Source organism: Rana temporaria, chromosome 5 (genome assembly GCF_905171775.1).
Source record: "Rana temporaria chromosome 5, aRanTem1.1, whole genome shotgun sequence".
In the NCBI taxonomy this organism is placed as follows: domain Eukaryota; kingdom Metazoa; phylum Chordata; class Amphibia; order Anura; family Ranidae; genus Rana; species Rana temporaria.
Genome location: NC_053493.1, coordinates 232,493,686 through 232,508,691, shown reverse-complemented (window position 1 = coordinate 232,508,691; position 15,006 = coordinate 232,493,686). Strand labels below are relative to the sequence as shown.

Sequence of the window (15,006 nt, the reverse complement as noted above, 5' to 3'; positions counted from 1 at the left end):
CACTCCATGTACAACTATATAATCAACCTGTGGGACAGGTCATAAAGGCAAGCATAGCCACTTGACATGAGGCATAGCAGGGCTGACAGTTACAAAAAGACAGAGCCATGATGGAACTCATAGGTCCAACAGCTGGAGTGCCACAGTTTGAGCACCCATGCACTAGAGGATGCATAGCACAGAGAGACGGTCACAAAAAAATAAAAATACAAATAAATGGAGGCCTTGGAGAATCTATGTGACCAGAAGCTACTAACTCAATATTTAAATGGCAATAAACTGTACACATAGGCATATTTGCCTTAGATGTGGGGGGACATTTCCAGCACTGCAGGTCAAGCAAAAAACAGCATATAGAATCTCAGAGCTCCTGCAAAAAGTGATCAGGGCCAGACTGGCCTGCCGGGATATTTCCCGGTAGGCTGCCTACCCTGGGGCCACTTTGAGCTGCGGCTGCAGCAGCGCCCAGGGCCGATCCAAGTGCCTCCTCTCCCGCCACTTTTGTAGTTACACACAGCGGTATGCATCTCCTGCTTTGTAACAGAGCCGGGGTCTGTACTGAGCTGTTCGGCAGCTGTCCACTTACTGTAACAAAGCCCGCCTCCTAGATTGTGATAGACAGAAAACAGATTCAATTGAATTGTGTGTAATGAAGGCACTGGCGAGGCTGCATTTATCTCTTGTATCATGTCCACAGTGTGACCATGTGGCTTGCAACTTTTCCGCAGTCTCTGAATATCTCCTATAGTATGTATGCAGTCTGACCATCTCCTGCATCATGTCTGCAGTCTGAGGGAGTCTGGAGAGGAGTCAAGAGTGGGAGTGCCGACGGGATGGGAGTCATGGGAGAAGTCAGATGTGTGTGTACTGTGGATAGAAGACTATAGGAAAACCAGAGCTGCCAACCTGGAGCCATCTGACTGATCCCAGCATTGTGCACCTGAGAGGAGGTCAGTGACAGCGCTGCGAGACCACTCCCAGGGGTGAGTGTCACTGATGTAAGTGGGGGACTGAATACAATAATATGGGGGACTAAATACAATAATATAAGGGTAATTGATATAAAGGTTTCCCCCTTATATCAGTAACTACCCCCCCCCCCCTTTTACAATAGTGTTTCTGCAGAAGGTGGTCTCTGTGCTTTAAAATGTATGGTTTTCCCTTTTAAGAAAATAAAATAATGACATTTGCTGTTGGGCTGGTAAGAAAATGCTATGGGGCTGTTATGAAATTTCCAGGGCAGGATTTAATTTCCAGTTCAGCCCTGGTGATGATCTGCGGCTTACAGATTCAGCTCACAATTCCACTTCAAGCAGCTAATCAGGCTTTGCTGCATCTAAGTATGGATGGAGCAGTCATTCAAAACAGGATGTGGACAAGTGCAGAAATAAACATTGCCAGTCAATAAATAGAGCCGTGTTCATATGCTCACACGTTCCATGCCTAAAATGTCAGAAATGTCAAATACCTGTTCCATGCCTAAATCCATAAAGGATGTTCAATATAGAAATGTTAATATTTTTTTAATTTCGATATTTGCAGAAATATTAAACAAATATGCAGGTGGAGCGGATGGTTGCTACTGGTTACCAACACCCACCATATTTATCCTGCTGCCAGACCTTCGTACATCACTCTCCAGGAGACAATGAACAGTCATGTTTCAGAACACCTCCTCTAGGACTGTGTAAGGAGAGAGGCTTCCTCCCAGCTCGCCAGCTCCTCTGCCGAGGTCCAGTTGGGCTGGACCTGAGCTTATGTAGGAGGCCGGCCCCCTGCCAATTCCAATTGGGGATTGGTCAGGGCTCCTCACATGAGCTCCCTGTTACTCCAATTCCCAGCCCTGCCCCTCTTCCAGAACATTCTCCTTGGAAGCAGGGAAGGTGCCCAAGATCTGAGGCACAGGTGTTCACACCCACTACTACACAAACCACTCCCTGCCCCCCAGATCAAAACAAGCAGGCCTAGCATGGAGCATAGGCCTGCCTAAATGTACCTGCCTGGCAGCCATCACACAAAAACCTCACGCCAACACCTATGGTAGAGGACGCTACACAAGAATGGGGGTGGGGGTCAAAACACACACACACCATTGCTACATACATGTTTGTGTTTGCAGTTGCTGTCAGCCATTCACCAGCGAGGCCAATCATGTCAAGTCCGCTAGAAAGTTGGTTAAAATAACGAGGATGGCCTGAAAAGAAATATAAAACATTTTAAATATAAAAGTGATCCTGCAGTACCCATATATAAAAAATTCTCTGCAGTTATGCAGCTTGCCTAACATTGTACACTACAACATGGTACATCCTTACCATACTGAAGGGGGATGGCACTTTTGCCAAGAGAATATTACTTTTAAACAGTCTGCTACAAACAGTTTTATAGTGATCGCCCAGAGGGGATGTTTTTTTTCCCCCCCTCGCAATCTTTTTATAGATAATTTCACATGGGGCTATGGAAGGATAACATTTGACTTGAATATAGCCCAACAAATATTTGTGTTTTTTTTCCCCCCTTCGATGCGTCCTCCTGCAGTCCGGTCGGCCGTGTACCATAACCGCGCGGTACAGGTGATTTAGACAGTTTGCTGTTCCCGGGGCCGGACTGAAAGGAAGTGAACACTCAGTGTGTGCACTTCCTGTCAGTCCGGCCGGGAACAGGAACCTGAATCTCCTGTACCGCGCGGTTATGGTACACGGCCGACCGGACTGCAGGAGGACGCAGCGGTACGGCAAGGGCCCTCCCTGCTGGGGCCCCTGTCAGTTCGCTTGCTTTGCCTGTCGCATTCCGACGGGCCTGGTTCAAATCATAGTCACAGTGTACAGAGCCGATCAGAGTGGTTGTATGTTAACGCTACACTTTTCTTATCCTGCGCATATACCTATAACCCCCTGCATCTCCATCTTCCCACTCTGACCTAAACTTCTCCTTCACCTTTCTGTCTGTAGGATCTGTAGAGCACCATTACCATGAAACATATTTTTTCCACCTTTGTACTGTCCTGGCTCTTTTACTGTAAGAGAAATCTGTTATAGCACCAAAATAAATTTCTAGTGGGCTCAAAAATTATGTAAAATGTATTTGTGTACAGTGTTGCATGGCTGAGTAATTGTCATTAAAAGTATCACAGGACTGAATAATAATCTGGGGTAATTAAGAGATGTTAACAACTCTAGCATCCCTCAGGATACAGCATTCCATGGTTGATGGGTGAATGGAAGCACATTATTACACAACTAGTACTGCGCATTGAAGTTGCTTTTGAATATGTTTGCTTATATTTGAAATCTTGAATTTGATTTCTCTGTTGTATAAATATAAAGCAGCTATATCCAGTAATGAAATTACATCTTTATTCAGTTTAGTTAAAATAATGGAAGAGGACTTATGTTCAATGTAGCAAGGTATTGGAACCAAACAGAATTCCATGGAATACAGCAAATACCCATTTTGGGAAAGTAAAAAAAAATGGTCAAAAGCAGGAGCCCAATACCTGTTTTAACACCATATTTTAGGGTATCGCTACAGTCTACAAGAATCTGCTCCAGAGGCTCCGGCTCATCTGAAAGTTCCAAGTTAAATCCTTCCAAACCTTCCAGCAGCTGGTGAGGATGGTGGAAGTCAAGAACTTTGCTTTTCCCATTAAAAGTTTTTTTAATATGATTGAAGAGAATATTGAAAACATCCAACAGAAAGTCTTCAGTATATCTTTCGCCATTTCCTGCAGGGAGTAAGCCTGTAAACCAAACATCAGAAAAAAAAGTGAAAAACAAACATCAAATCTTATTGCTCTTACAACACACACACAATTAAAAACAAAAAATCTGTGCAAGAATAGCTAGTTTTGGACTTTTTCATCAGTATAGTCCTCTTAAATGTTTTTTAAAGGGGTTGTAAAGGTATGATTTTATGATTTTTTTCACCTTAATGCACTCTATGCATTAAGGTGAAAAACATCTCAGCATTAGAGCCCCCCCCCCCCCCCCCGTTTACTTACCTGACCCTTCGAAAGTCCTGTGCCTTGAACAAGCAGGCTTCTTGGTCGGCTTCTCGGCTCATTCATTGGTTGATTGGAAGCAGCTCAGCCATTGGCTCGTGCTTTATAGTGAAGTCAAATCCAACACAGAACCATAAGATCCAATGTAGTGATATCATGTATAGTGGAGTCCGGGTAGATAATTGATATTTAGGTATTAGTAGGACTATAAATTATGTTCCGCAGCAACACCCCAGGCTCTCCAGAGAGTGCATTTATTTGACTTCCAATACAGAACAAAGTCCAAGTTCCACAGATGATAAAAATCCAACAGAGTAATTCAAAGTCCCATTTGACTAGATCCGTTCTAGACCTGTGCCATATTCAGAGAATATTCTGAGTAACAAGACTGCCCTCCAGAATTATATTCCCTATCCACTGAATAGCTGAGCAATTTGATTGGCCGTCTGAAATACATCCTGTCTTTCAGAGTGACAGATAATGGCCCCAACCAAATGTTTCCCATGAATGAATATCCCCTCAAGTCTAATTACCATCAATAAATAATTCCTAACGTATGTAAACAATATAACCTTTGAGATTAACGGGCCATACCTCACACACACCTAGGTAGTCTTGCATAAGATTAACACATCTAAGGGTCTTCTGTACCTTTGATATGTTAGCATTCAGCTGGCTTGGACAGTTCAACTGAATTCCTGGTCAATATGGTAATGCAATACAATATATTGTGCCATATATACCTACACATATAATCGAGCCAATATCCAGATGAATCAAGTATCTATGGACATTGAGCAAACTGATCTTGGCAAATGGGACTCTATGATTTCTCCTTTATTTAAGAAAATACCACCACTTACAGTTGAATTGGATATATTCTTTAAGAGGGGTAGTAGGAAAATTATAGACTTACAAGAACTGGTGAAGGAAAACCTCATCAGTTCTAATAAAATTGCTAAGGAATTTCAGGAGCCTTGGTGGAGCAAACCCAATAACACTTTTACTCACCCGCTATTGAGAACTCTTTCCATAATTTTTCTGTTTATTCAATTTGTATTAATATGTTTTTTGTTTGGTTTATATTGTGATATAAGACAATTAAGGACAATTCAGAAAAATAAGGAAAACCTTAAGAGCCAGGGATGTCTGAGCAGTTTGGTTGTCAATCGATTCTGATTCGAACCGATCCAAGTAGGGGTATATGTTGTAATATGTTGGACGATTTATGTGGGATATTATATACATATTAGTATTATGTAGTCCAAAATTGGCCAGACTTCAGTTGACATTTGGTACCTGTTAAAATAATTACATGTTACACATCAAAAGAGGCTTGTCGATTGTCAATATGCAAAGGTCCAGGATAAGTCTATTTTATACATCAAACCTGTACTCAGGTCACATATTACACATATCAAAAAGGAGTTAGGGGCCAAACAAGATTTACTACGCATATCAAATGGGACAGATAATGACTGATGTGCTCAGGCCACCTTTGTATCTGTAATCTAATTTACACATGTCAGAGGAAGCTTGTTAGTATGCAAGAATGCAAAATTAGGAATATGTGATGATTGAAGCCGTCTCCGGCTGGGGTCATTATCTGTCACTCTGAAAGACAGGATGTAGATCAAAGACGGCCAATCAAATTGCTCAGCTATTCAGTGGATACGGAATATTATTCTGGAGGTCAGTCTAGTTACTCTCAGAATAATCTCTGAATATTCTCTGAATATGGCACAGGTCTAGAACTGATCTAGTCAAATAGGATTTTGAATTACTCTGTTGGATTTGTATCATCTGTGGAATTTGGACTTTGTTCTGTATTGGAAGTCAAATAAATGCACTCTCTGGAGAGCCTGGTGTGTTGCTGCGGAATATAATTTAGAGTCATCATACTAATACCTAAATATCAATTATCTATTTATATCACTACTTTGGATCTTATGGTTCTCTATTGGACATGACTTCACTACACGCTGCTGTCAATCATTTCCAATGATGCGCCACAAGGCCTAGTGATACAGTCAGCGGCTATAGCCACCGGCTGTATCACGGGAGCGTGCCCGCAAGAACTTTCCACCATGCGAGAGAGCTCGCATAAAGTTGGAAAGTTCTTGCGGGGGAGCCGAGACAGCTGCCTAGGGACCCCAGAAGACCAGGTTCGGGCCCACTCTGTGCAAAACGAGCTGCACAGTGGAGGCAAGTATAACATGTTTGTTATTTTAAAAAAAAGATTCTCTTTAGTGATCCTTTAATAGACACATTTTCTTTTTTTTACACGTAGCCAAGATTTGCTACTATAGTTATCATTGAGAGACAGTTTGTTTTATGTTTGAGTTTGGCTCCCTCTAGTGCATGCTGGACTTTAAGGCCTCGTACACGCGATCGGTTAACCAGAGGATAACGGTCTGATGGACCGTTTTCATCGGTCCATACCGATCGTGTGTAGGCCCCATAGGTTTTTAAACCTTTGGTTAAAAAAAAAAAAAAAGCCAACGTTAGTACGCACAACCATCGGTTAAAAATCCACGCATGCTCAGAAGTCGACGCATGCTTGGAAGCATTGAACTTTATTCAGCACCTTGTGTTTTACGTCACCGCGTTCTGACACGGTCGTTTTTTTAACCGAAGGTGTGTAGGCGCGACGGACCATCAGTCAGCTTCATCGGTTAACCTATGACAACGGTCCTTCGGTCCTTTCTCATCAGGTGGACTGATCGTGTGCAAGCGGCATAAGAGTGGGTTTATTAGTTCAGTGTTAAATCATTTGAGGGGGACTTCGGCCAGGGGTCTGCAATTTTTTTTTAAATTAGCTGAAATGGAAAGTCTTGGCGCTACGTCAATACCGGTGATCTCCTCGATTATCCATTCGGATGAATCCGGATTTATGCCCCAGAAATTGATGGCCATCAACTTGCGCCAACTTTTTATTATTATCCAGTCTCCAGCGGATAACTGTCCCTTGATCCCCACAAAGCTTTTGATAGCGTGAAATGGGAATATCTCTGGGCACTTATGCACAAATTTGGGTTTGGAGATGGGTTCATCTCATGGGTTCAGTTGCTATATTGCTCACCGGTGGCACACATCAGGGAGGGAGGCAGTTATCCCCTAGTTTTAAACTATACAGAATGAGCAGGCAGGGTTGCCCTCTGTTTGCCCTGGCCATTGAGCCGCTGGCTGCCATGATCTGCTCCAACCCATATATAAAGGCATTCAGATACAGGGAACTCCATGAAAAGATAATGTTGTATGCCGATGATACGATGCTGTTCCTTGGCGATATGTCCACTTCTCTTCGGGAGGCTATGAAGGTCATGAGAGTTTGGGACATACTCTGGTTTAGTCATTAATTTGACTAAATCCTCTTATGTTGCTGGATGCGACGCCTGATCCCTCTGTGCTGACCATACAGGACATTCCACTTTCAGGCTCTCTTAGATATTTGGGCATACAGGTAACTCCCCGACCGTTAGAATATATTGGACTCAATTTGACCTAACCCTATCTCGACAGCGATTAAGCAAAGTATGAAGTATGCTTAGGATATTCCTGACAACACCCCTATGGTCATCCCTCAGAAAAAAATCTGTATTATAAACTCGGTTTTCTGGTCACTCCTCTTGCAGTCAAAACCAGCCAGAATCAAATTGGAACAGCTGCAGCGCCCGAAAGACGCTGGAGGGCTGGCGTTGCCCAACCCTTGGCTTTACTATCTGGCTGCACACCTGGCAGCATATAGCGAGGGCAGCACACCCCCTGCGAGAGCAACACTTGAACTTGATAGACTCCCGCACTACTCAGATTTACAACAGGGTCGGGGTGGTGGATGGTCTGGAGGCCCTATACTTTACCAAATCCTATAGGTTATTCCCCACTTATGTCCGAATGCAAAAAGTTTGGACTAAGGTGAGGACAATGCAGGGGGTACAGGGAATCACTAAATATAGCCCCATATGGTATAACAACCACTTCCCAGAACTGGCAAAATTACCATATGGCACCAGGTGGCTACAATTTGGTATATCTCCTTTGACTCGTATTTTCCGAGGGGGAAAGCTGAGGCCTTTATCGGAGCTTAGAGAGGCCTTCAGGCTCCCGGCTACAATGCACTTTTACTACATGCAGCTTTGGCATGCGGTCAGGCCCCAGGGGGATGGGGACTAGTGGTCCCTGGAGTCCACCTCCATTTTCAATTATATGTTTGAGGTCACCACATATAAAGGCTTTATCTCCTGTAGCTATGCTATGCTCCTCTGCCTTTTCCACGGGGACTACCCTCTTAAGGTGGTGTCGCTGTGGGAATGGGACATTGGAACTTTTCATGAGGAACAGTGGGAGGAGGCCTTGCAGGCCGTTCCCCTGTGCGCTCTGAATGTGGCCCAGCGTGTGTCGCAGCTATATTTTCTTCTGCGGGCGCACTACACGCCAGCTAGGTTGGCTCGCATGGGGTAAGGTCAGGTGCAGAATTTACCAGATGCAGTAGGGATCATGGAGATTTGATCCATCTCCTTTGGAGGTGCCCAAAGCTCCACCTAAACTGGTCACAAGTCCTGGGTACCATTGATAGAGTCTTTCAGATAAAAATTCCTGTCAACCCTAAACATTGTTTGCTGGGGATATTAGACGCACTTCCACAGGCAAGCGGTAGCAAGAGCTCTCTTTCAGGCTCGGAAGGTAATCTTAAGACACTGGAAATCCACAGAACCCCCCACGTTGCAGGAGTGGCTTGCCCAAAAGGGTGATACTATCCAGTTAGAAAAACTGATCAACATAGGGGTAAGAGAGGTACATTTGATAAACTGTGGGCCCCATGGCTAGGTGTTCCCGGACTGGCCCCATTGGATCTGGTCTATGACCGACTGTTTTATTAGAGTGTCTGCTGTTCGCACTTCTGCATCTGTCTGGGGGGAGGGGCAGAGTGTTCCTTTATCCACAGTGAAATGTGGGTTGTCATTGTTCTTTTAGATTGTTCTGTATAGTACGTTGTTGATGTGTGTTGGAACCGACAGATCTTTTGCTATGAACCATGTGTGTACAAATATATTTTGTGCTCAATAAACACGTGAGAGATAGAGAGAGACTCATGTTTTATAAAAAGCAGTTTGCTTTTCCTGGATGGTATATATACTGGTTTAGCTTTTTCCTGGATGTTCTAATTACTGGGTTATCTAGTTACTTTAGGAATGATTGAAAGAACATAAGATCATTCTGTGTGTTAAGGATCCCACATCGTTTGCCAGCCCTTAATGCATGGCAGCACTCCAAAAACTATTTTGTGTTACAGCTTTAACTGTGTGGTTTGTCAACTGTATTCATTAAGTTCATTATAGCCCTACAAATCTGGAAAAAAAAAAAAACAGGTGTCAAAGCCAATAGTGGCAGGCATGTGTGAACAGTATAATATGCACAATATTAGATTGATCTTACAGATAGCTACTTACTCGAAGCAAATACATTTGAAAAGTCATTATGTTGCCCAGAGTGAGTCTTCTGCAATTTATCTCCAGTTTCCAGATTACCATTGAATGTATCCCTCAGACATTTGCTGTCTTGATAATTCTCTTCATTTTTGCTCATCTTGAGAGATTTATCTGTTGACAAGAAATGCATTTATAAGAAAGGAAATTAGAAAGTTAGGTGCCATTCTTAAGTTTACTAAAGCATAAGTTCACCTTCAACACTAAAATAGAATCCCTTCAGATATCATGCCTAACCTGGACAATTTTCTTCTTCCTATACTTACCTCCGTGGGTCATGGTTTTCTTGCTGAACTGGGTTTTCTTGCCGAGCTGCAACAAGTTTTATTGGTACCAGACAGGTCAGACAAACATTCTTAGATGAGGCTCCACTCTGACACATTTCAACAAAATGGGCTTAAATCATATCAGGTAGAGGAGTCAGGATACAGTAGGTTCCTACCTTTCCTAACACCCACACCAGATAAATATTAAAGCTGCCATACCATAGTCTTAAAGTGGTTAATAAACTCCCATGATAGGTTTGCTTATGGGGCAATAGTAATGGCAGTGTTTGTTTTTCAGCAACATAATCTCTAAATCCTTTCCCAGCAGTGCTTTTGTGCAGTCAAATGGTTTTCTCTGGTCTTCCTCTCAAGCAGAGGAACTCAGCAACCCCCCTGTCAGCCCCCTCTCTGTCAGTAACCCCCCTCCATCAGCCCCCTTCTCTGTCAGCAACCCACCCGTCAGCCCGCCCCTCTCTGTCAGACCACCCTTCTCTATAAGCCACCCCTCTGTAAGCCTGCCCTTCTCTGTAAGCCATTCCCCTCTGCCAGCAACCCCCCTACCTGCCTCTTTGTCAGCAACCCCCCTGTCAGCCACCCCTCCCCTCTGTCGCCTACCCCCTCCTATGTCTGCTACCCCCCCCTTCTATCAGCTACCCCCAAACAGCATGCAAACCCCTCCTTTCTTCCCCCGCTCCAGCAGGGGTAATGTCCTGCAGCCAGGCCACTGCACTGTCTGGTTGTGCACTCTCCCTCTCCCACCCAGCTGCTGGCACCGATGCCATGAGAGACAGTGAATGGAGGGCCACTTGACTGATGTCCTAGCAACCAGTGATGCTTTTGCAGGAGAAAGCGTGGTATTACAGACCCCATCCCCTAACAGGTTCACACACACACACATCTTTGCAGCGGCTCCTGGAAGGTAATGCCGCGTACACGATCATTTTTCGGCATGAAAAAAAAAAAAAAAAAAAAAAACGTAGTTTTTCAGCATGTCCAAAAAACAACGTTTTTCCAACTTCATCATTAAAAACGACGTTGCCCACACACCATAGTTTTTAAAAAATGATGAACAAAGCGCGGTGATGTACAACACGTACAGCGGCACTCTAAAGGGGAAGTTCTATTCGCCTTTGGGCTGCTTTAGCTGTAGCTGATTCCGTGTTAATAAAAGACGATTCGCGCTTTTCTGTCTGATACAGCGCGATGAATGTGCTTACTCCATTATGAATGGTAGTTTTACCAGAACGAGCGCTCCCGTCTCATAACTTGCTTCTGAGCATGCGCGGGTTTTAAAACGTTGTTTTAGCCCACACACGATAATTTTTTACTACCCGGAAAACAACACTTTTTTAAAACGTTGTTAAAAAATGCAGCATGTTCAAAAAAACATTTTTGTTGTTTTTTAAGAAGCCGAAAAATGATGTGTAGCCCACACACGATCATTTTAAATGAAGTTTTTAAAAACTTTGTTTTTTTTGGTCATGCCGAAAAAAAGATCGTGTGTACGCGGCATAAGGTTTTTTTTTTGTCTTGCTGTAATGGAGGTCTCTATTGAGGGGGCACAGGCACTGTCTGATATTTAATCTGTTATTTTCTTCTCTATTTGTGGGGTGCCTGTGGATTGCTTTGAATTTTTTGGGCTTTTTTTGTAAATAAAAAGGAGCTTGAAAGGGTTGTAGAATGCACAGTGCCACTTTGTGAACAGTTTGTATGGGGTTGGGTTCAGTAGAGCGGATTCTGGTTTTTGGATGGAGGTACAACGCTGCTGACACCATCCACTGCCCTGACAGTTTTTATTTGTTGTGCTATAAAAACAAAAAAAAAAATTATATACATATATTTTTTTTTACTTTTTGCTAGAATAAAAAAACGAATTTCTAAATCAGTTTAGGCCAATATGTATTCTTCTACATATTTTTGGTACCAAAAAAATAAATAAGAAAAAAAACACAATTAGCGTACATGGTTAGTTTGCGCAAAAGACATTGTGGCCGCCGGGAATGCACAGGTCCCTTTATACATGTATAGAGCCATGGCATGTCCTCGTTATACTCCTATATACAGCCATGACAGGTCCTCTATATACATGTATAGAGCCATGACAGGTCCTCTTTATACATGTATAGAGCCATGACGTGTCCCATTTAGTTATCATGATACAAAATAATGAATGTGGGGGCCTTTTGGTGGGCGTGATTTATTTTTGGGGGGGGCAGCATTTCATTCTTGGTCCCAGGCAGCACAATGTCTTGGGCCGGCACTGTTATCCAGTGTAGGCAACGTAGTGACACCGGCAACATTTCACACACCCAATACGTTTTAAATGTGGTGCTGGAAACCCACCGAGCCACACTGTGGTGTGAGGGAGCCTTTATGCAGGAATATCAAAATATCATGCAATTTCCTGCATTGCAGAACTGTACGGGAAATGGCAAGTGCAAACAACTAATCAGACCCAAATGCAATGACCAAAAAAAAAAAAAAAGGGGGGGGGGAGCAAGAAGGTGCCCTCGATAGCATGTTAGTGCTTATTGTTTTTACCTGGACCAAGATAAACTGCCAATGCAGTGTATGTTTTTATTTTATTTTTTTAAGTCTGGCTGAACATAAAATAAAAATCCTCAAACAAGCGGATTAGTACACAAAATAAGAATTTCAGTTGCATAAATAGCCACATGCCCGGGGTTCAAATGACAAAGATGCCCGATAATAATAATAATAATATTATTATTATTATACATTTTAAGCAACCATACACTGCCTATATATGCACATACTCTTGGCAAAACCTGACCAAGCCAACATCTCACCAACCAGTGGGAACATAGAGCTAGCACAATCACTCATCAGTTTCAATCAAAAATGCAGGTACAGCATGATAGTTAAATATATACGATCCATTCAGATATTACATTTTTTGCTCAGGTACAAACTCAGAAGAAGTTTATCACCAGTTACCTTATCATACAACTAATATAGGAGGAGTGTCATGCAACAGACAGGCATTAGATTAGTAAAAAAAAAATTATATATATATATATATATATATATATATATATATATATATATATATATATATATATATATATATATATATATATATATATATATATTTTTTTTTTTTTTTTTTTTTTATTATAGAATACATTTTTAATAGCATGAAAATCAATTTACTGTGTATAGATTGTAACATCATACAAGTTTTTAAATCAATAGGAGGGTTTTCAACTTATTTTCAAGTAAGCAAAACAACCACAGTAAATTTCAAGCTATAGCATGTTAATATTCTAAAACAGGTTAATTAACTATTGGGATCTTCTTACATAACTGCAAAATTACCAGAAATAGAAAAGAAAAAGAAGCCTTACATTCATCACTGATAGTAGTCTTAAAATCCATTCCTGCGCAGACACCACGTCCAGAAAGCCAGCACCTTTACAGAAACCTGTCCACCTACAACACAACAAAACTGATCATAAGGCAGATTGGTACCTGTTGTACTCTTCTGCTGAGGGTGTGTCTAACAATTAGTAGCACACATTGTAGTTTCTTGTTAATTCTTGGTCTTAAAGGAGCCTGGAGCAAAAAAGTGGTAAGGTCGCAGCTGTACTTTACAGCAACTTTAAACTTTCCTAGGAAAATAGAATTGATTACAGCAAAAAAAAATTAGTTCTACATTTGCTCTGTTCATTCCTTTGTGACCTCAAAACAACTTTGTAAATCCTCATATATATGCCCATTGCTGTGGAAATGTAACTAATTTTGAAGCAAAGATCTAGGATTGTGCAGCTGCATTTGTTCCTAGTTCGCAGATTGCTGTCCATTAGGGATGAGCTCCGGCGTGTTCGCACAGTCCATGTGCAGAGCCCGCCAAGAAGTCTGCACGGCGCTGCGCTAACCACAGGCAGGGAGACATTTCCCCATCTCCGCAGCCGAGCATCGGGAAACACGGGAATTACACAGATTCTGAGGATAATTCAATGCAGGTAAGGCACCAAGTGAGATTAGTTACCACCGTAATCACCCACAGAACCTGTGTAATCCATATGTGTTTGGGTTTAAAGGGATGAGGTGGTAACTCTAATCCAAACAGAGGCAGACATCTGTGGCCACTGTTAGCCTATCATTGCTTTGTACAGGCAGCTGTCTGCATACACCTGGCCTCCCGGATTCAGTTTTTCACAAAAAACTTGGCGCACCACAGCCAATTTGGCTGTGGGAACGAGGCCATAGAGTTGCTGTCAAATTATTTGATGCATATCAACACTGCTAAACATCTTGGGCATCTAAGCTTAAAAAAAAAAAAAAAAACGTTAAACTTTATGTATAGATAAGCATTTCTACTTAAAGCGGGAGTTCACCCGAAAAAAATGTTTTAACCTTAGATTGATGCTCATTTTGTCAAGGGGAATCGGGTAGTTTTTTTAAAATCGAAGCCGTACTTACCGTTTTAGAGAGCGATCTTCTCCGCCGCTTCCGGGTATGATCTTCGGGACTGGGCGTTCCTATTTGATTGACAGGCTTTCAGACGGTCGCATACATCGCGTCACGAGTAGCCGAAAGAAGCCGAACGTCGGTGCGGCTCTATACGGTGCTTGCGCACCGACGTTCGGCTACTTCGTGAAAATCGTGACGCGATAGATGCGACCGTCGGAAGCCTGTCAATCAAATAGGAATGCCCAGTCCCGCAGCCCATACCCGGAAGCGGCGGAGAAGATCGCTCTCTAAAACGGTAAGTTCTGCTTCGATTTTAAAAAAACTACCCGATTCCCCTTGACAAAATGAGCATCAATCTAAGGTTAAAAATAAACTTTTCGGGTGAACCTCCACTTTAATTGGATAGGTATTACTGTCTGTGTGCTGTTCAGGAGATCCCTCTTTGTGCATATGTCTCAGATGCACACCAGGACGTTAAAGTGATATTAACCACTTAAGGACCACCGCATGTACATATACGTCCACAATATGGCACGTACAGGCACATGGGCGTATAGGTACGTCCTCGCCTATTAGCGGGTGGGGGGTCCGATCGGGACCCCCCCCCGCTACATGCGGTGGTCGGGTCCGCTCGGGGAGCGATCCGGGACCACGGCGCGGCTATTTGTTTATAGCCGCTCCGTCGCGATCGCTCCCCGGAGCTGAAGAACGAGGAGAGCCGTGTGTAAACACGGCTTCCCCGTCCTTCACTATGGCGGCGCATCGATCGCGTCATTCCCTTTATAGGGAAGACACGATCGATGACGTCATTCCTACA

General features: G+C 42.9%; 1 protein-coding gene across 1 annotated transcript in view; it reads right to left on the bottom strand.

Annotated features, from left to right (window-relative positions):
* The window catches only part of LOC120940623 (glutamate decarboxylase 1-like), a 40,890-nt gene extending 27,619 nt beyond the window's left edge, over positions 1 to 13,271 (bottom strand). The window contains exons 1-4 of the mRNA XM_040353579.1: positions 13,121 to 13,271; positions 9,451 to 9,600; positions 3,497 to 3,739; positions 2,104 to 2,194 (exon numbers count right to left, since the gene is read on the bottom strand). Coding sequence (XP_040209513.1) covers positions 2,104 to 2,194; positions 3,497 to 3,739; positions 9,451 to 9,600; positions 13,121 to 13,151 — 515 coding nt within the window. The 5' untranslated portion in view covers positions 13,152 to 13,271. The remainder of the gene's footprint in view (positions 1 to 2,103; positions 2,195 to 3,496; positions 3,740 to 9,450; positions 9,601 to 13,120) is intronic.
* Between the last annotated feature and the right edge of the window lie 1,735 nt (positions 13,272 to 15,006).